Raw genomic sequence first — 22,889 nt, 5'->3', positions numbered from 1 at the left:
CACGTAATACACAGCAGAAGAGACAAAAGCATAAAAATAAAAAAAAGCACAAATAAAAAAAAATGCAAAAACAAAATACATAATCTAACAATCTCCTTTGTTACCATTCCTTCATGCGTGTGCCATAGTAACACAAAATGGTGACAGCTCAGTTTATTGCTTTGCCCTTAAAAGAGCAAAACATGTGATTGGTAGATCGCACAGGGTTTCGTCAGTAAACAGTAGGTCTTGGGTCTAGTCAAGTCGGCCACCCCTGATAGATAGCATATTATACTCATTGATAATGCAGGTGGCTCAGGACCATTCCTTATGGCAGAGATCTACGGCAAAGATCTGTATTCTGTAATGGGTCTATCACTGGATATGATGATGATGATAAATGTAGCTTTATATAAGTGATACCATTTTTAAAATGCCGAGGTTTTCCCAAGAGACTACAGCATGGGGTTCTTCAAAAGGGGGGTAAAGAAGTTTCTTCAGGGTTGGCAACGCGCGAATAATACCTCTGGTATTGCAGGTGTTCATAGGCTACGGTAACCATTTACCATCAGGTGGGCCGTATGCTTGTTTGCCACCTCAGTGGTATAAAAAAAATCTGTTGAATTGTCTTTGAGTTTATCCATTACAATTAATCAAATCTTTCCTCTTCATAATATTAGTACAGTGTTTTTTTTTTGATGGATGATAATGGAATGATAAACCACCTGCGCTAACGGTATACTCCGACCACCGACTCCGACGACCGGCACCAGTGAGGCCCACCATGATGAATTCGACAAGAATTAACCATGATAGTTTCCAGGGGTAACCGCGTGGAGGTCGACCTGAGAGCGTATATTGCTAGCAATGGGGCTATTAGACCTCATTACTAACAAGCCCTTTCCCCCTATTAGTACAATGTTGTATAGATCCCAAATGTTGCCGACCCCTGTCCATTCTCATAATAAATCACACATTCGACAGCCACGGAACAATAGTCACGGAACCCTTTAACATGTTTCCATTTCGTTTTGTAATTCTTTAATTAGCTTCGTAATATCATGCTATAGTTTCTATGAGGTATGGTACTTAACAATTTTAGGGATCCGTACGGAAAATGGAAACAAACGAAAACCTTATACTCGTAAGAGCCATGTTGAAACTGTTTACACGCCTGTATAAATATTTATTTATATTTATATTTCTTTATTAATCAGTATAACAGTTTTCGTCACACAATGGCAATTCAATGTTTATATATAAGTTTTAAATTAATAAATCTTCGGATCGTTTTAAATTAACAAATAAAAGGCTTTGGTAATGTTTTAAGAGGGTCGCTGCTGTCCGTCCCTCGCCCTCTCTCGGTCGCCTCTTACGACGTCCACGGGAAAGAAAATGGTGGCCCATGCTATGGCGAGATCATACGGCAACCTTCTAGCGTACTGATACCTAAATATAAAGCTTAATTATAAATTAATAAATAAATAAGAAAATATTGAACAATACAACTTTGTACGAGTGATGGGCAGCAGCGGCCCTCTTAAAACATCTGTAAAAGCCTAACTGCGGTTGCCAATCCGACTGCCAAGCGTGGCAACTACATTTTTTATACAACTTAGAACGGTAAACAAGCTGACGGCCCATCTAATGGAAAATGGTAACCGTCGCCTATAGACATGAGCAGTACCATGGACATAACAGAGTATACTGTTTCGCCCATGATTGAAACGTTGAAACAGGAATGGGACAGAGGTACCCAACAATCGACTTTTCTACAAAGTCTCCCTCTGGTAGAACTCCCCTTATGGGTAAGGCTTATGTCCAGCAGTTTTCAGTTAACGGCTGAAATAAAAATGCACAGATGTAGTCAAGTTATAATTATATATATATATATATATATATATATATATATATATATATATATATATATATATATATATATATATATATATATATATATATATATATATATATATATATATATATATATATATATATATATATATATATATATATATATATATATACAGTTTTATGATATTAATAATATAATATATTACCACCAGAATGAATTAAAAGATTTTATCTTAAAATGGCCGTTGTAGGATCCCAGACTCGGAACATTTAATGCTGTAACGAACAAGTGTAATTGTAACACGGTTTGATTACAATAAGTTACGTATCAGTGGTTCTCAAACTTTCCTCTTCTATCGCCCACTACGAGTACAAGGATCAAACAAATAAATACGTAGTTATTCTCTAGAGCTACACTAAATTTTTTTACTTTAATACTTAGAAATAATCATAATAGCTGAATAACTTTTACTGTGCCCCGCCAGCGTATACCGATAGCGCGGGTGAGGTTACCATTCCATTATGACCCATTATAAAAAAAACCCCTGCTGTAGTATATATTGCTATTTGTTTGTGGACCGTCAGCTTGTCTGTCAATCTAAACGCACTCACAAGGGGGCGTTACGTGCCACTTCGAGAATCAGTGGTAAGTACGAGTATATATGTATTACAACTAATACATAATGAGTTTAACGAAGTGTTAAACCGTTAACGACCCGATTGTTGGTATCGTGTGAGAGTCCTTGACTAACTTTCGACTATTTTTATACAATACAAAACACCATGGTTTAGAAATAATTGGTTTGACGTAACCGCTACGGCGATAAAAAATACTGTTTCTGTTAACAAATTAATATTGTTGACTGTACTGTCCGTATTTAATACAACATGGTTAAGGTAATGGGCAATATGAAATTTGCGTAAGGGCCCGGCATAGAATGGGCCACCCTTTTCCGTGGGTGTCGTAAAAAGCGACTATAGCAACTTAATGGTCGAATGATGGGCAGCAGCGTCCCTCTTAAAACATCACCAAAGCCTAACTGCGGGGGGAAGAGGGATATACCCTCTCAGGTCGATCTCCACGCGATTCCTCCTGGAAACTATCATGGTTAATTCTTGTCGAATTCATCGTGGTGGGCCAAATGACCTGCATCCATTCTCACCTATCATCTTCCACTGGTGCTTCGTCGGTGTATACCGATAGCGTGGGCGGGGTTATCATTCCATTATCACCCATAAAAATGTCTAACTGCGGTTGCCAACCCGTCTACCAAGCGTGGCAACTATAGCCTAGAACCTTTCTTATGGGGAGACCTATTTTCAGCAATGGCTATATATAGTAAAAAATATTCGAATACCTAGCTACCGGGGGGAAAGGGATTGTTAGTAATGGAGACTGAGAATCCCATTGCTAGCAATATACCCAACCAGGTCCGGACCTCCTCGCGGTTCCCCCTGGAAACTATCATGGTTAATTCCTGATGAATTCATCATGATGGGCTAACTGGCCTGTTTTCATTCTCATCTATCACCCTTCACTGGTGCTCCGCCAGCGTATCCCGTTAGCGCAGGCTTTTAGGCAGGGGTTACCATACCATTTTCACCCATCAAAAAAACAAATTACCTACCTACTTATAACAGGGATTTTTCCTATGCCTTTCTTACAATTCTTGTACATTATGTAAATAAACGAAAAGAATTTTACATTTTACGTAAACAAGTACCTACTTTACGGAATTACCGTTATCTAATTTCATAATTATTAAATTTAAAAAAAAAAATACCTAACTACATACGTAACATTTTCACCAACAAAGTACTCAAACCGCATATCGTTTTAAACATTTTTTTTTTCAATGCCTACCATCACATACCGTATAATCGGATATTAAAAGAGTATTTAGTACAAAATTACCATATATGTACATAATTGTGTAATTGAACATTATATGTTCATGCTACATTAAATTGATTTAAAAATAAAAAAATAAAAAATTCAATGTAAATTTGGCACATTGCGGTTTGTAAGACCGCAGTAAAGCAAAGAAGGGCTAAGTTGCTAAACGACGTTTAGTAAACTGAATAATAGGCAAATGTTAATTTTTTTATACAACTTAGAATGGCTAACAAACTGACGGCCCACCTGATGGAAAGTGGTAACCGTCGCCTATAGACATGAGCAGTACCGTGGACATAACAGAGTATACTGTTTCGCCCATGATACCCCCCATGCGTTGCCATTCCTGAGGACTCAGTTGTTATTCCTCTGTACCCAGTAAATTCATGTTTAATTCATTTTATTATTCATGCAGTATTTTTATTATCCAAAATCTATACAATACAGTTTACTAAACACATACGGCCTACCTTTGGTAAGCGGTTACCGTAGCTTATGAACACCTGCAATATCAGGGGTATTATGCGTTCTGTAATTACTAAGCCATTAGACCCCAATCTAATGGCTTCATTCTTAGCAATAGAGTATATTTCTACCAGGTCGACCTCCACGCGGTCCCCACTGGAAACCACCGTGATTTATTCTGCCAAATGATCTGCCTTAATTCTCGTTTAACAACATTCACTAGTGCTCCACCAGAGTATCTGAATAGCGCAGGGGGTTACCATTCCATCATCATCCAATAAAAAAAAAAAATTACAACAGAACATAATTCGCTATCCATCAATATCCTACAATCAAAACCAAAAGCTGTTGTTAATATCAATGCCAACATGGAAAGCGCACGATCGGTATGCGTGTTCGATGCCAATTAAAAAAAAGCAAACTTACTCCAATTGTGCAACTCGATCCCTCGCGAGCACGAGCCTAATCTTCAGCCATTGACTGAGATAATTTAATCCACTATTCAAATCTGCATTGATTGCTGATAATTCATTAATCTTATCGTCCAATTTGTGCAACACAAATCATAGACTATTCGTTTTTTATTACCCCTTAGCACGTATCCAGTTTAAAAAGACACTCCTGCCAACAACGGATTTGTATACCGCCAAGAAATAGTCGAGAGGTCTCGATGAATTTGTCGGCAAAACAATTTTATTACTGCTTCCCATACACGGTGCTCGAGAACAAAGCAATAGATTTCTTGCCAGCCAGCATCTCTCTACCAAGGACCAGTGAGACACGACCGTTCGGATTTCAAACAATTAAGCGCGAACGCGTTCGGAATTTCGAAATTTGAGTAATGGATGTTTTTAGTTTTTTGGAACGCAGATTTAAGATTAGGCTCAGTGAGTTCCCATCAAAAAATTCATTCTAATCATCTTTTTCCGTCCGGTTGCTGTAATATCGAAATTAATTTACTTGTTTTAAACATAGAGATCGTTTCATAAAAGGTTTTTAAAGGCAGTATTTAGTGGGTTGCCGTTTCTTTTCTCATGGGTGTCGTAAGAGACGATTAAGGGAACTTAATTGTCGGGGATGGGCAGCAGTATCCCTCTTTCAACTTCACCAAAGCCTGACTGCGGTTGCCAATACGCCTGCCAAGCGTGGCAACTACTGGCAAAACCTCCCCAGAAGGGGGAGACTTACGATCAGCAGTGGAGGATTAAAAAGGATGATGAAATGATGCTGAAATGATGAGCATGATGATGAAATTATACTAATTGATTGAGTGTAAACTACGTATGAACTATCTGAAATCAAAAGTTTTTTTTTTAATTGTTTTCTTTATACTAATTACAAATTTATATTTAATTATATTACTACATTCTATACCAAATAACATTAATCCTTCATTGGCCAATGCAATACAAAGGACCAAATAGATCGTTAACAATATCAAATAGATTCCTAACAATACTGACATTATTTGAAATTGATTATAATGCATTGGACCAATTCAATGATAATCATTACAGATGGTCATTAATCTCTCCGCATACTCTCACGGCGAACTTGGGCAATCGTCCTTCGTTGTAAAAGGAGAGATACACGTAAAAAAAATATCGTCTAAAGTCCGATCCACACAGACGGGAGGAAAATGGAAAATTCTACAAAGAATATACATACATACATATCTGTCACGCCTGTCTCCCATTAGGGTAGGCAGAAACAATGGAACGTCAAATGCTTCGATTCAAACAAACCTCTCTCGCAAGAAAACGAATTCTTACATTCAGAATTCTTACAAAGAATAGAAATATATGGAAATTTGTAAAAAATTTTGCATGTTTCTTAATAATAATAATAATATTTCTTTATTTACGGATTACTAAGATCCATTTTTGTTAGTAACAATTGACTTAAACTATGTTAGTAGAGAAAAAAAAATACAAAATTCATTTTATGGCCCCTATAATAATTTTGACCCACAATGAGAGGATCAGGCTATCGTATTTATCAAATAATGCCCTCAGAATGCCGTTACTGCTGCCACGCAATCGGTATAAAAGAGATGCAATCCGTTTGCGTCTGATGGCATAGAAGTCATCTGTCCATGCCGCTGCAAACATTGTGGATGCACTACAAAAACGTGGCAGCCGCAACAACACCCTGAAAACATTATTGTATTGAACACGCAGAGCGCTGTATGCCCGCTGTGTATAGTCAACCCACAAGCTGCTCGTGTAAAAAGATTGGCAATATGCCTTGAACAATATTATTTTGACTTCAGTCGAGCAACGAGCAAACCTGCGAACGCGAGTACGCGATCTTAAGTACGCGATCACATTTAAATGGCAAAATGGTATTGAATTTTTTTTTATTGGATGAAAATGGTATGGTAACCCCGCCTGCGCTAACGGGATACGCTGGCGGGGCACCAGTGAAGGGTGATCGATGAGAATGAAAACAGGCCAGTTAGCCCATCATGATGAATTCATCTGGAATTAATCATGATAGTTTCCTGGGGGAACCGCGAGGAGGTCGACCTGGTTGGGTATATTGCTAGCAATGGGATTCTTAGTCTCCATTACTAACAATCCCTTTCCCCCCGAATGGTATTGAATGTAATTTGATTCTCGAGTAGGTTGTACGAATATTTTAACACAAAGGATTATAAAGTATATAATATACTGACATACTTGAGCAAAGCCGCCCGATACAGTTAGTTAGTAGGGTATTTTAATAAAAAAAAAATATTATAATTATTATTTTCTCAAAATTCAGCTTCTCATCTCCTTTCCTTAAGCAGGGAGATCCCAATCTAACCCTCAGCAGATGCACAGTCGGCCGGATCAGTAGTAATTGCCACCTCTGGCATGCGGATTGGCAACGGCAGTTAAGCTTTTGGAGAGGTCTTAATAAGGACACTGCTTCCCATCCCTTGACCATTAAGTTCCCTTAGTTGCCTCTTACGACACCCACAGGATAACAAGGGGTGGTGTATTCTATACCGGGACCACGCTTAACAGGATTTCAAATTATTATGTCCATTATTTATTATTTACTTCATTTTGATTTGACTCTTATAATAACACGACAAATATTATCATTCATTCTGAACTCGGCCTAAAACTAATTCCAAATTCGTATATAGATATGGCAGCGACGATGCCAGCGTTAGATTGGCCAAAACAGTTCATACGATCCGCTACAGATAGCGCGGCCGATTTGTTGGCGCGGTGACGACACGAGACGGTCCGTTTTAGTGAGAATGCATTTAAACACAGTTGGTAATACATTTTATGTTCGTTTCATACATATAAGTATATATTTACGCACAATTTGTATGTTAATACCAGTTTGTGAGTATATATGTAGATACATCTACATATATATACACACATAACTAGGGTTGCCATCCGTCCGGGTTTCCTGGATTTATCCTAGTTTAGAGGGCATCCGGGGAGCGTCCGGGCGGGGATAATTAATAAGGTTTTGCTTTCATCACAGAGTATACCTACTTAATAAATAGTGTTTGGGGGGAAAGGGACTGAAAATCCTATTGCTAGCAATATACCCAACCAGGTCGACCATCAAAATTCATTCAAACCGTCAAAATTCTAAAAATCATTGTTTTGGGTTCAATTGGTATAAAACTCCCTATAATAATTTTTTTTTATATATCGTCTATGTACAGATAGTTGTAAACCAATTTGGAAAATTCTTTTTTTATTTGAAAGGATGTATTTCCAGATTGGTCTCGTAGAAATTTTATCCAATTCAATGCAGTAAATTCAGTTTTAGATAAAAATAAAATCAATTATTTTCATCTAAAAATCGAAGTCGGATTTTTTTGTAACACAAATGTAATTATGTTTTTTTTTGATGGGTGAAAATGGTATGGTAACCCCGCCTGCGCTAACGGGATTAGCTGGCGGAGCACCAGTGAAGGGTGATAGATGAGAATGAAAACAGGCCAGTTAGCCCATCATGATGAATTCATCAGGAATTAACCATGATAGTTTCCAGGGGGAACCGCGAGGAGGTCGACCTGGTTGGGTATATTGTTAGCAATGTGATTCACAGTCTCCATTACTAACAATCCCTTTCCCTCCCAATGTAATTATGTTATAATTATTACAGTAACACACTATAAAGTACATTGTTAGGTTTGTTCCCAACAACAAGTTGAAATTAAACTTATTAACACCATTGTTTGGTACTGTATCTTCCTGCCATTGTGGGGGAAGCGAGGAGCGAGTTTTTACAGTGCCGCACCGTCTGCCAGTTCTAAATGAGTTATTTACGGATCTCTTTGGTATTTGTACTTAGGAAATAGAATAATATTTGCCATATGGTCTCGAAATAGATTAGCCCACTCCTTCCTTTCTCGTGGGTGTCTTAAGAGGCGATTAAGAGTACTAAATGGTTAAGGTGGGCCAGCAGCGTCCCTCTTAAAACATCACCAAAGCCTAACTGCGATTGTCAATCCAATGGCCAAGCATGGCAATTACTATCCCCCCCCCCCACCCCTTATGGGGAAGGATAGCTTCAGCAGTGGACAGTCAATGACTTAAAAAAAAAACACATTATTTTTCACCGTCCCATTCATGTTCCTGTCGTACAGCAGTTCTATGCTCAGGGCTGTGTTTTTTTTTTATTTGATGGGTGAAAATGGTATGGTAACCCCGCCTGCGCTAACGGTATACGCTGGCAGAGCACCAGTGAAGGGTGATAGATGAGAATGAAAACAGGCCAGTTAGCCCATCATGATGAATTCATCAGGAATTAACCATGATAGTTTCCAGGGAGAACTGCGAGGAAGACGACCTGGTTGGGTATATTGTTAGCAATGTGATTCACAGTCTCCACTACTAACAATCCCTTTCCCCCCAAAGTTCAGGGCTGTGTTTCGATTTAAAGAGATATGGCAATGAAATTACAGAGTACAGAGACATAACACCTTAGTGCTCAGGAATGGCAACACATGAGGAATAATACGAGTGACACAGTATACTCTTAGTTCATGGTACGGTTCATGTCTATAGGCGACGGCTCCCACTATCCATCAGGTGGGCCGTCAGCTTGTTTGCTGTTCTAACTGGCCAAAAAATCTGATCTGACTTTTTTCTCGCCTATTATCCCTTAATGTTACATTACCAGCATATACTAGGCGGAGTTACGATGCCATGAAGACAACTAACGCTATACTGTGGGGAAAGGGATTGTTAGTAATGCGAACTGCCAGTCCCAATACTAACATATACCCTACTAGATCGACCCCGTGGTTCCCCCCGAAAACCATCGTGCTGAAATCCAGGTGTATTCACCACTATGGGCTAACTGACTTTCCTTTTTAGGGGGAAAGGGATTGTTAGTAATGGGGTCTAATTTCCCTATTACCAGTAATAATATCAGGTCGACCTCCACGCGGTTCACCCTGGAAACCATGGTGATTGATTCATTACTGACTTACGTCATCTTCACTTATCATCCCTCACTGGTGCCCCGCCAGTGTATACAGTTAACGCGGGCGGGGTTACCATACCATTATCATCCATTAAAAAAACCTGCCTTTTCATCCATAAAAAAACACACTATACAATGTCGCCCGTGACCTGTAAGGCCGACCCTTCATGCATTTCCGCTGTTGTTATATTTCATATTTCTTATACGAGTATCAGCGATGATATTGGCACAGAAACGCCTATCCTCAACGGTTCACGGTTGAAACATGTAAAACACTTTGTTCGAGCACATAAAAAATAATAACTCAAGGATATATTGTGAAAATGTAATGTTTTCTTTACTGTTATTATACAGGATGGTCTTTGTTCTCCTCTCGCATTATTCCTTTTGCAGACTACAAGCAATTCGTCCTTGCTTTCTTCGATAAATCTGTACATCTAAAGATGTCAAGTTAACATCACAAGAACACGCCGCAAACAATAAACAAAACGTTTATTGTATGTATGTTTTGATCTAAATATGTAGTACAAGTTATAAGATTTTGCGGGTAGCTCGAAAAATAAATAATATCACAGACATCGCTTTCAAAAAACTTGCTATTAATATTATAAATGCATAGTGTGTAACTATGAATGAATGCAAAACCTGCTGAAGTTTTTCCACATTTTTATGCAACTTAGAATGGCAAACAAGTTGACAGCCAACCTGATGGAGAGTGGTAACCGTCGCTCATACAGACATGAACAGTACTAAGAACATAACAGAATAAACTGTAGTTATGATTAGGTATTGTATAGACAATGCTGTTTACTTCTTTAACTTACATGCATATTTTTTTTTATACAACTTAGAATGGTAAACAAGCTAACGGCCCACCTGATGGAAAGTGGTAACCGACGCCTATAAATATGAGTAGTACCATGGACACAACAGAGTATACTGTTTCGCCCATGATACCCCCCATGCGTTGCCATTCCTGAGGACTCAGATATTATTCCTCTGTACCCTGTAAATTCACGCCATATCCCATCCTTCAAACCGAAACACAGTCATGCATACACAACTGCTTCACGGTTGAAACACGAATGCGACAGTTGGGTACCTCTGTCGCATTCGATTTTTGTACAAAGTCTCCCTCTGATAGGTATGTATATACTATGATTATATTAAATGCTGTATTCAATTCAAATTATTTATATGTTATACCTGAAGAAAGTAAAAACCCTTAAAAAAATGTAACACTGTTGATATACCATTATTTATTTATTTATTCATTAGTATATATATATATATATATATATATATATATATATATATATATATATATATATATATATATATATATATATATATATATATATGTGTACATGGCGGACTTAATGCTAAAAGCGTTCTCTCCCAGTCAACCATAGGGAAGTATCAGATTACTCGAATACCATTAAATAAATAAATAACGTCCTACTAGAAAACAATACCGCTGCCTCTCGTGACCCGTACCACGACCACCACCGTCGATCTCCGGACACAATCGGTTTATAATTGCAGCCGACCTTGCTCCACATCTCATCTCGTACTACATTTCGTTTAGATTGACTGAACGATGAATATGGATTTGTAGATACGACATTAATATAATTTTAATTATATTTCACCTAATAACTATTCAATGAGCAATGTGTGAAAGATCTCGATCCCTCCATTCCTTTCTTGCTTTATTTGTATATCCACATGTAATTTCAGAGATTTACTATACATATATACAATAAGTCTATTTACCAGCATTGATACCTACATAAATATTACCAAAGGCAGACTTTGTACTAAATTGGTCTGCTTGGATAAGAGGTTTTTTGATAAATGACAATGGAGTGGTAACCCCGCCTGCGCTAACGGTATACGCTAGCGGAGCACCAGTGAGGGATGATAGGTGAGAATGAAAAGGCAGGCCAGTTAGCCCATCGTGATGAATACGCCTGGGATTCAGCACGATGGTTTCCAGAGGGAACCGCGTGAAAGTCGACCTGATAGGGTGTATTACTAGTAATAGGGAGATTAGATCCCATTACTAACAATACCTTTCCCCCCTACAGATGACAGATATCACCATGCATCAGGAGAACAGTCTTTTTTTTTAATGGATGATAATAGAGTGGTAACCCCACCCGCGCTATCGGTATACACCGGCGGGGCACCAGTGAGGAATGATAGGTGAGGATGAAGTAGGTCAGTTAGCTCATCGTGACGAATTCAACAAAAATTGTTCACGATGGTTTCCAGGGGGAACCACGTGGAGGTCAACCTAATATTATATATATATATATATATATATATATATATATATATATATATATATATATATATATATATATATATATATATATATATTGCTAGCAATGGGGCTGTCAAACACCATTGCTAACAATCTCAACCCCTCCAGGAGAGCAGTCAGCTTATTTGCCGTTCTAATGACAAAGTAGATCTACCTTCGGTATATTAAAGGTGGGCGTAGGTTGGATACTAAAACGACTGTATGGAGTGACGATTCTGTAAAATTGATCATTCTATATCTTGATAGTCTTTGATTAATATAAATATTGTAAATGGAAGATCACGTGCATTAAGCACGATAAGTGTAGGGGCGTGTAAGCTTTCAATACTCACATGTAATCAGTCCGTGATGATCTCTGTTACAAAATATTTTGATTACATTATTTTGAGCCGTGAGGCACTTAGTCGAAAGCGCTATGAGAGCCCTCTTGTGTTATAATAACTCCCTCCTCTGAACACTATTTTTTTTTATGGGTGAAAATGGTATGGTAATTCTGCCTGCGCTAACGGGATATGCTAGCGAGTCACCAGTGGGGTGTGATAGATGAAAACGAAAACTTGCCAGTTAATTTTGTTGATTTCCATGAAAATTATCTACGATAATTTCCAGGGGAAACCACGTACAGGTCGACATGATAGGATATTTTTTTAATGAATGATAACGGAATGGTAACCCTGCCTGCGCTAACGGTATACGCTGGCGGGGTATCAGTGAGGGATAATAAACGAGGATGAAAAGGCAGGTCAGTTAGCCCATCGTGATGAATACACCTGGAATTAAACACGATGGATTCCAGGGAGAACCACGTGGAGGTCTACCTGATAGGGACCTGATAAGGAATTGCTAGCAATGGGACAGTTAGACCTCATTACTAACAATCCCTTCCCCTGATAGGGTATTTTTTTAATGGTTGATAATGGTATGGCAGCCCCGCCTGTGCTAACGATATACGCTGGCGGGACACCAGTGAGGCATGATAGGTGACGATGAAAGCAGGTCAGTTAGTCCATCGTGATGAATTCAACAAGAATTGTTCACGATGGTTTCCAGGGGGAACCACGTGGAAGTCGACCTGATACCCTGTCAGGTATTGCTAGCAATGGAACTGGTAGTCCGCATTACTAACAATCCCCTCCCGCCTGATAGGGTATATTGCTAGCATCATGGCCGTCATCATAAGCAGAGGCACCACTCTATCTACATCCATTAAAAGAATCATCATCATCTATAGACTCTGTACCCAGTAAATTCACGCCATATCCCACCCTTCAAACCGAAACACAGCCATGCAAACACAACTGCTTCACGATTGAAACATGAATAAGACAGAGGTTTTTTTTATGGGTGAAAATAGTAGGGTAACGTTAACCCCGCCTGCGCTAATGGGATACGCTGGCGGAGCACCAACGAAGGGTGATAGATGAGAATGAAAACAGGCCAGTTAGCCCATCATGATAAATTCATTAGGAATTAACCATGATAGTATCCAGGGGGAACCGCGAGGAGGTCGACCTGGTTGGGTATATTGCTAGCAATGTGATTCTCAGTCTCCATTACTAACAATCCCTTTTCCCCCAATAAGACAGAGGTACCCAAGCAATCGACTTTTGTACAAAGTCTCCCTCTAGTAATAAATATTATATTTTTTTGCGTTGCCACGATCGACTGGACTTATAGCCGCGATCGACCGGTTGGCCACCCCTGGTATACAATAAGTAATTGATATCTAACCTGAGTTACCACGGTTTTCTTCCGTGTGACCGCTACGATTAGCAGAGGCTGTAATTAAACGCTAGATGGGCTCTTACGTTGTGCGTTTCCATTTTAAATACGATTTTTTTTTTCAAATATAAATCTCTTTATTATGGATCATCCATCAAATTAAGATGTAATCATCATCATCATCATATCAGCCGCTAACTGTTCATTGGTGAACATAGACCCACATAAGAAGGGTTTTGTCTGTAGTTAATACGCTTGGCAGGCGGATTGGCAACCGCAGTTAGTTTTTGGTGATGTTTTAAGAAGGACGCTGCTGTCCATCCTTCTATCATTAAGTTGCGATAGTCGCTTCTTATGACACCCACGAGAAAGAATCTGATTCTATGCCGGGACCACACGGCATAGAGTGTAATAGTCCGTTTCAATAGAACTTATTGAAAACGTAACAAAATTTTGTTGAAATCATCACAGAAACACTTTCTAATTTAGTTGCAAATCGAAGTATTTAACTAAAACCAGTCTGTACAAAAGTCGTTTGCTTGGCTACCTCTGTCCTACTCGTATTTCTACCATGCTGCAGTCGTGTTTGCATGGCTGTTTCCGTTTGAAGGGTAGGATATGGCAGTGAAATTACAGGGTGTATACCTCAGGAATGACAACGCTCTCTTTTATGTCCATGGTACTGTTCATGTCTAGGGAGGAAAGGGGTTGTTAGCAATGGAATTTGACAGCCCCATTGCTAGCAATATGCCCTATCAGGTCGACCTCCACGTGATTCCCCCTGGAAACCATCGTGAACAATTCTTGTTGAATTCGTCACGATGGGCTAACTGGCCTGCTTCATCCTCACCTATCATCTTTCACTGATGCCTCGCCGGTGTATACCGATAGCGCGGGTGGCGTTACCATTCCATTATCACTCATAAAAAAAAACTATTCTTGTATATGCTCGAAGTTTACCACTTTTCATCAGGTAGGTCGTCACTCTGTTTTCCCAATTCTAACCTAATTCTTAATTATTGTTTCATTAGTTCAGTACAAAATTGAGATTGGGGTCGATTCTGAAGCGCGACTTCTTTAAATTTATCTCTTAACACGAATTTACTGTTTTGTGACCTATTATAAACCAAGTTTATAATAATTTTGACTTAAATCTATTATCTTAAATATAATCCATATTATAAAATAAAGATTTCTTATTTTAAAGATAAGTTTAAAGACTACGAATTGAGAAAAAAAGTAACTGATCCTTCGTCCTCTTTTTGCTAATAATATTAGTATAACCTTTCAACTGTGTCATGCAAAATGTTGGAAAATCTACATCTGTGGCGTCCCGTGAACGGACTTTACACAGACTAGGTATTTTTAGCGTATAGGTTTAAAATACCTGATTTTTCCGAAATCTAATTGTAATTATACAAAATTCAGATTAGATTTATCTTCCAACTAGATTCCTTCTGTAATTTCTATACATTACACTCGACTTGAATTGCATTGCAACTGTTCTATGAAAAATAAAATTGGGTCACCTATAAATTACCTTTAATTTTTCAATTATTAAAAAACTAAGACCTTGCTGAATGTAAAATTATATAATTTTTGTACAATGTTATATACTTGATAAAATAAAAATAAAATGGCTTATGTTCCAATACATTTTTTTATACAGCACTTGTTTATAAACATGGACCAAAAAAGTCCTTCTTCAATTGACACTTAACTGGGTCTCCTATTTCATTATTTTACATACATTCTTGGCGGTAGGGACAAGAGGTGGTTTGTTTACAATAACTTAAGCTTATCGTCAAGCTAGTTTAGACAAAACAGTATATATGACATTATTATTTATATGTCCGCTAAGCGGACCCGATACAGATGCGCATTTTTTGTCGTTGAGAGGATAAGAAGAAAAGAGGCAACCATATGATTTACTGTTTTTATTTTATCATTCCTTTTATGTTATTTCTTGTTCTTGGCTACAGTTCTTGGTTATTTTAAGGACAAATATGGAATATACTGAATTCATATCGATATTAGATTCGAAAGTAGACTGACTGAATTGATGTCTATGTGGTGAGATATTACATACCAATGTTTATAATATATGTCAACTTTTATAATATAATTAAGTTTTAAAAACAAGCAGACAAACAAACATTTTGTTATATATATATATATATATATCACGATGCTTGGTCACGGCACTCACTCGCAAGATGCGCGCGCAGGTCGCGCAGGCGCTTTGTGATTGTTGGCTGCGCGCGCATACCGCGCACGGGCCAGCGACCAGAGAGAGTGTTTTGTTAACTTGGACAATTTAAAAATTTATTCTTTTTATTGTGAAATACTTATTATTTTTTTAATTATTGATTAAATTTATTTACAATATGAACCCTACTATCAATCCTACATCTAAATTAACTTGAAAAGTAGAATTAATGATGGCGAGTGAGAGTTACGCGTAATGGAGTCAAAAATGTCGCCGTGCCGTGATAGTACAATGGAAACAGAGTAAGATGCTAATCGTATCTTACATAAAATGTTCCACTTGCATTATCAAGATTCTCAGGCCAGAGCAAAACTTTATAAATTACCCGTTCAAACATTGCAAATAATTTTGCAATAAGTGGATACCTAAATTACAGATTCTTTAAAAAAAAAAAAAAAAACTAAAGAGGAAACGTCTGCAGTTGTATTGACTAATATATTATCTGGGGGGCGGGAAGGAAGGGATTGTTAGTAATGGAGACTAAGAATCCATCACTAGCAATATACTCAACCAGGCTGACCTCCACGCGGTTCCCCCTGGAAACTATCATGGTTAATTTCTGAAGAATTCATCATGATGGGCTAACTGACCTGCTTTTGTCCTCACCTATCACCTCTCACTAAATACATTCTGTTGTGTTTTTTTTTTATTACTGAAAATGGAATGATAACCCCGTTTGCGCTATCGGTATACACTGGCGGGGCACCAGTGAGAGATGATAGCTGAGGGTGAAAGCAGGTCAGTTAGCCCATTGTGATGAATAAATCTGGAATACAGCATGATGATTTCCAAGGGAAACCATTTGGAGGTCGACTAGACAGGGTATATTGCTAGCAATTGGATTGGTAGTCCGCATCATTAAAAATCCATTCCCTCCCCCCCCCCCTCCCCCTCCGCATAGACCTTCATGATGAATTTACATGAGCACACTGTTTCTAAGGGGACTATGAGGAGGTCGACTTGACAAAGTAATGGGGAGTAGTCTCCCCATTACGAACAACCGCGAATTAGAATCCGAATGACCTAGGTAGGTACCTAAAAGAACTATCTACCCCATTTGCTATTACAACAGAATAAATTATAATTTTTATTTTGTAGAGAATAAACTTAATAAATATCATATAAATACTAAAATTACTGTTTAAAATGGAAGAAAATATTAATAAAAAATGTTATTGAACAACTAACGCCATCTAGATACAGAACAGATAAAACTTTACACATGACAATTTTCCTTTGATAATGCCGCCGATGCTGCTCGCGCTGGGCGGCTTTCCTTTGAACTCACGCCGAAAGGTGCGGGCGCTTTTTTCAAATCGACCCGACAGCGTCACATCGGAAAAGTTGGAAACAAATTGTGCACAATTAGATATTTTTAATTTTTTATATTTTTAATTTTACCCTATTGCAGAATAAAGAAGGGAAAATATATTTTCGGTGTTAGTATGTTTGTATGTACAGATCCATAATTTTTTGAATATTTTAATTAATATAATAGACTCCTATAATGTAACTAGGTGCTCTCATAGGAGTACTAAATATAGGAATATAGGAGTAATAAATAAATAAATAAATATATGGTGATAGTAAAGCAACCAAAAGTAGACCTATGGCAACTATAAACCACAAAAAATTGCAAAATATCACGAGTAGATATTTCATATTTGTCCCTTCCTTTCAACTAATAACTAACTCTTTCCTAAGACATTGCCTGGGAGAAGAAAACCCAACATATAGGTATAAGAGAAGAAAATGTCGAAGTATCGCTTAATACTGAGTAGGCGTGATACAGCAATTATCCTCCTCTGGGGAGAAGGGATTGTTAGTCATGCGAATCTAACAGCTTCATTGCATACAATATACTTTATCAGGTCGACCTTCACGCGGTTCCCCCTGGAAAACATCCGAGTTAATTCTTATGGAATTTGTCACGATAGTCTAACTGACCTGCTTTCAACCTCATCTATCTATTCATCACAGGTGTTTCACCAGCGTGTACAGACAGCGCAGGCGGGCTTACCATTTCATCCTTCTCAAATGAGGAGACCTGTACCCATAAATTTGATTACATATCTATAGAGTATAAGGAAAACAATGATATATTTATCCGATATTATAAACATCTTAGGTACTTATTTATTAAATTAAATACCAAGAATTTAAATATTGATAAAAAATAAGATTATTATGTCCAGAATATAAATAATCCGCACCCCTGTGCTATTGACATCGCTGACGGCCGATTTTTTATTATTTTATTTTCATTACGCTTTCTGCAATCGGCAAGCGAACGCTATTTGCAGATTTGAAATTATCTATTGTATTAATTAATAACAAATAAGGTGAGTGAACTAAACAATAATTTGATTAAATACTTGTAGTGGTTTTTGATAGAATCAAAGTGTATCATGTATAAGAAAAGAATGACCGATATTTGTTTTTATTTCAATTATTTAATATGTTGAATTTAATTGCTGTCGATTTACGATTAAAATGTGCAATAAATATTATTACTTACTTATTTAAAATCAAAGTATTCCTAGTTTAATGAGATATGTACGTCAATTATTTGGATATGCCGCGGTTTTGACAATTTTTGCCTATAAAGTAGATTAAGTACTTACACAGATTCTTAATTTTAACTTTTTTTTACTAAAATAATATATGAACGTATAGATTAATATTATTTTATGATGTTAATTACTTAATCGTTGTATATTTTTATTCTATTATTAAATTACTACATTTTAAGAAATTTGTAATTGTTTTCAACAAAACGTCACTTCCTCTAAACTTCGGAACCCGGAAATGTTTACTTGCTTAAATAGTAAAATGTATTTTGTCTTTTGTGTTATTAAACATGAATTTATGGTGATTTTCAGCTAAAAATGTTTCCATCCAAACCAATGTTTGACTATATGGACGAAATTAACAGATTATTTCCCAGACCAATAGAAAATGGTGAGTTATTCGTATTTCATATGTTGTCTTCCTAACTAGCTAGGTGTCTACATATTTTGGTTTTGGTTATAAATTGTTATTTGTTAAAAAAATGATGAAACCAATAATTATAGACACATTCGTTGCACAATAAAAATAAAATAATAACTTTGTCTAGATTCGCACTTAGTTGTATTGCTTTGAAATGTATTATTTCTACTTTTTCTTCTTTCTTTTCCCTTTTGTATTCACGTCAGTCCATAAATGTATATGGAATTTATTGCTCTTGTCCGCCTACCATTTTTTGCTCAGAGGACACACTTAGATTTTTTTATTTAAAAATAAAAATACCGGCTTAAGTACCGATTTAAATAAAATTACTTGTTCAATGATAATTTCCAAACCGAAGTGAGTATTCTAATTATAAATTATTTATCTACCTTCACGCCAGAAGCCGCTGTAGGGTAGACAGAGAGAACAGAGTGTCAACAACTTTTATTGTTACACAAAAAAATATAATTTTCTTAATCTATTTCATGTTAATAAAAATCACAACTATGATTTAAAACTATTTAATCTATTTAATTTTGTCCTCTAATTTAAGACTTTACTGTACAATAAAGTGTTACAAACAACCATATTTCTAATTGATTACTTAGTTTTGCCATTCTAATTTGCATAAAAATAAGATTATTTCCACAAAAAAAAAATACTTTACTAAATATAAAAAAAATAATACTTGTAATAAAAACTAGTTATTTTTATTTCAATATTAAACTACTGAACTGATTTTGATAAAATTTCTGTAAAACCAATCTATAAGTATATATATATCCTTTCAGATAACAAATATTTTTTTCAAATTAGTGTATAAGTGATGAAGTTATGAGGTAACAAACATAAAAAAAAAGCTGTATTAAGAATCTCCTTTTCAAAATCGATTAAAAAAAATAGATAGATAAACTTTTTATTTGAACCATTTATGACAAAAATTTACAAATGAATTTATACAATCAAATTATTTACACTTTTTAAAATATACAACAAAAGATAAAATATGGTTTCGCCATGTGTGTCGCAGTGACTCAAATAGGCTACAGCTCAGTGATGGTTTTACTTAAAAGTAAAGCACTGATTTTCAGCTGCAGCCTGAAGTTAGGCTACACAGACGCGTGCAACAAACCCAGAGTGTAACCTGTGTAACCAATTTAAAAGCCAAAGATAAAATTGTATTATATAGATACATACTTACATAAATAATGCATAAATAATATATTTTATTAATTAATTAAACATACAGTATAAATAATTCACCACAATAATTATTATGTTGAATGCAGTTGCTACCAGGCGACCAACCCAAATTTTTGTTTAGTTAATAAATGCTGTTTTAATAACTTTTTAAAAATTAATTTGAATGAAATAAATCAATATCAATTCTATACTTTTGTAGTAATGATTCTCTCAAATTAATTACATAGGTAATATGTAGACAGAAAATAATACAAGCTGTGTATATCTTATTGTGATTTATAATTACTCCATGGATTCAATTTACATTTATATAATTCATTATACCAATGAAAAGTATAAAATTACCTAGAGTAAACTACCTATATACATATATTTCATCAAAAATACACAATACTTTTATTATTTCAGACTTACTACCATCACCAAGTGCACAAAGCAACACCAGCTTTCTATCATCACCGATGAGCTCAGGAGTTGTCAACAGATCTTCCAGCTCTGCAGACTCAATGTCTCCAGATTCTTTTCCTCACATCTCCACTATTCAATCTCCTGACTTAACCAGACTGCCACATCCTAGCACATTCCCTGATACACCTATGCGAAGATACCGTCCTATAGTCGGTAGAAAGTTCCAGAGCACAGCACAGCCAGTGCATCCTAATGTAGTCCAAACATCACCTCCAAGAACATGGGATCAGGACGTGGAGTTGGCTAAGACAATCTGGCAAAATGATGAGCCTCTACCATTCTCCCATACACCCCCAAAAGATCGCAACTTTTCTGAACAAAAAAATTCCACACAGAATGTGTATTATGAACTGTTTCCCAATAAAAACGTAGGATATGAGAATAAAACACCTGTTAAGGCTGAAGCTCCTTTGATGACTTCCAGTTCTTGTAATGTATCACCAGATTTCTCCCAAATAAGTCGTTCACCCCTCCAATCTCCCATACTGCCGAATCCAAGCCATTCTCGTGCAATTTCACCAATGTATAACGTTATACCAAGCTCATCAAATTCCCCTCCTGATAATACAAAAGTGTGCACATTTTGTCGAAAAAATGGGGAGACTCCAGTTGTGTTTATGACTCATACAGTTAAAGAAAGAGTTGGTAACACTTTTATTGTTTCTTGCCCGATATTAAGATCACATGTTTGCTCTACTTGTGGTGGTACTGGAGATAATGCTCATACTATGTAAGTAAGGTAACATTTATTATATGGACAGATATTGATTTTATGCAACTTAGTTATGGCAAACAAACTGACGGCCCACCGGACCCAAGTGGTAACCGTCGCGTATCAACCGTGACATGAGTAGTACCATGGACATAATAGATTATACTATTTCGTCCATGATACCTCCCGTGCGCATTACCATTCCTGAAGACTTAGGTGCTATTCCTCTCTACCCTGTAAATTCACTGCCATATCCCACCCTTCAAATCAAAACAGCCATGCAAGCATAACTGCTTCACAGTAGGAACACAAATGGGACAGAGGTGCCCAAGCAAATGACTTTTGTACAAAATCTACCTCTAGTAGATAGATACTCTTTGTTGTTTCATCCAAAAGATTACAACAGTAAACTAATTATAAATAGGAACAATTACAAGAAATAAATAGATTCATATTTTTTATGTAATATTTTATGATAGAAAAGCAAATGCGTATTTGAGCATTAGCTATAAACAATAGAAATATAACCACAATTAATATATGTTTATATGCTGTTACCCTGGATAATCCTCTTTTTTTATATTGCAGAACATACTGTCCAGTGCTTCGCAACAGAAACAATGGCCGCCCTTTGCAGTCTACAACCATTACACTGAAGAATACGCGCATTAAGAGCAATGGTAGAAAAAGATTTTAATTTTATCTATGCCTGTCTGTAACAGCTAATTTACTAACTTTATATCATTGCAGTTTAATATTATATTATGTGCCACAAATATCATTGCGTCTAAAGCTATTAAATTATTGGCGCCAAAATGTATAGAAAGGGAAGTCACTATATTCTTAATCTAAGCTCAAATTGATGATCCTTAGATTAAGAATAAGTACTCTTTCTATTATGGGATAAGTTCTATCCATATTTATCGTGTTTATTATCAGTTATAACTGAAAACCAGCCAGAATAATCATGAAATTAAATCACTTTTTTCAAGGAACCTCCTTAAGACCACCTTAGATGCTTCGCCAATATGTGCGGGAATCATTACCTAATAAATAAGGCATACATATAAAAATTGTCTGCCAATAGAATGTGGTAGTGACCGAGCTTTATTTTTTATATATTTTTAATACTACATTCCATCTAGATATGTATTATGTGGAATTTGAATGTAAGCTTTAAAAATTACTATAGTTGTTCAACCAATTTTCCTGCAAATGAATATTTATATCATTCAGACATGAACAGCCAAGGGTCATTTTCAAATTCATTCTCCTTAATAGTTAAAAATGTATTCATAAAATATAATAGTGGTCATAGCAAAAAATCGCTTATACCTATGTATTTTTTTTAATGGGTGAAAATGGATTGGTAACCCCGCCCGCGCTATTGGTATACACCGACGAGGCATCAGTGGAAGATGATAGGTGAGAATGAATGCAGGTTAGTTGGCCCACCATGATGAATTCGACAAGAATTAAACATGATGGTTTCCAGGGGGAACCGCGTGGAGGTTAACCTGAGAGGGTATATTGCCAGTAATGAGGCTAT

General features: G+C 36.5%; 1 protein-coding gene across 1 annotated transcript; it reads left to right on the top strand.

Annotated features, from left to right (window-relative positions):
• Positions 1-18,775: 18,775 nt before the first annotated feature.
• LOC113519227 (uncharacterized) lies at positions 18,776-22,060 on the top strand. The gene is made up of 3 exons (XM_026904281.3): positions 18,776-18,927; positions 20,569-21,358; positions 21,929-22,060. Exons 1-3 carry the CDS (start codon positions 18,855-18,857, stop codon positions 22,035-22,037), a joined length of 972 nt encoding a protein of 323 aa, XP_026760082.1. The 5' UTR covers positions 18,776-18,854; the 3' UTR covers positions 22,038-22,060.
• The last annotated feature ends 829 nt before the right edge of the window (positions 22,061-22,889 follow it).

This window comes from Galleria mellonella, unplaced genomic scaffold (assembly GCF_026898425.1).
Source record: "Galleria mellonella isolate WM207_F2 unplaced genomic scaffold, CSIRO_AGI_GalMel_v1 utg146, whole genome shotgun sequence".
NCBI classification, from domain to species: domain Eukaryota; kingdom Metazoa; phylum Arthropoda; class Insecta; order Lepidoptera; family Pyralidae; genus Galleria; species Galleria mellonella.
The sequence above is the reverse complement of the archived record's forward strand: the minus strand, read 5'-3'. Positions and strand labels throughout refer to the sequence as shown.

Bases quoted from the DNA above. Each gene is read 5' to 3' on its own strand.
- LOC113519227 (XM_026904281.3), top strand. From the start codon at position 18,855: ATGTTTCCATCCAAACCAATGTTTGACTATATGGACGAAATTAACAGA. The intron at 18,928-20,568 runs GTGAGTTATTCG...TTATTATTTCAG, and splicing joins TCCCAGACCAATAGAAAATG to ACTTACTACCATCACCAAGT. The intron at 21,359-21,928 runs GTAAGTAAGGTA...TTTATATTGCAG, and splicing joins GGAGATAATGCTCATACTAT to AACATACTGTCCAGTGCTTC.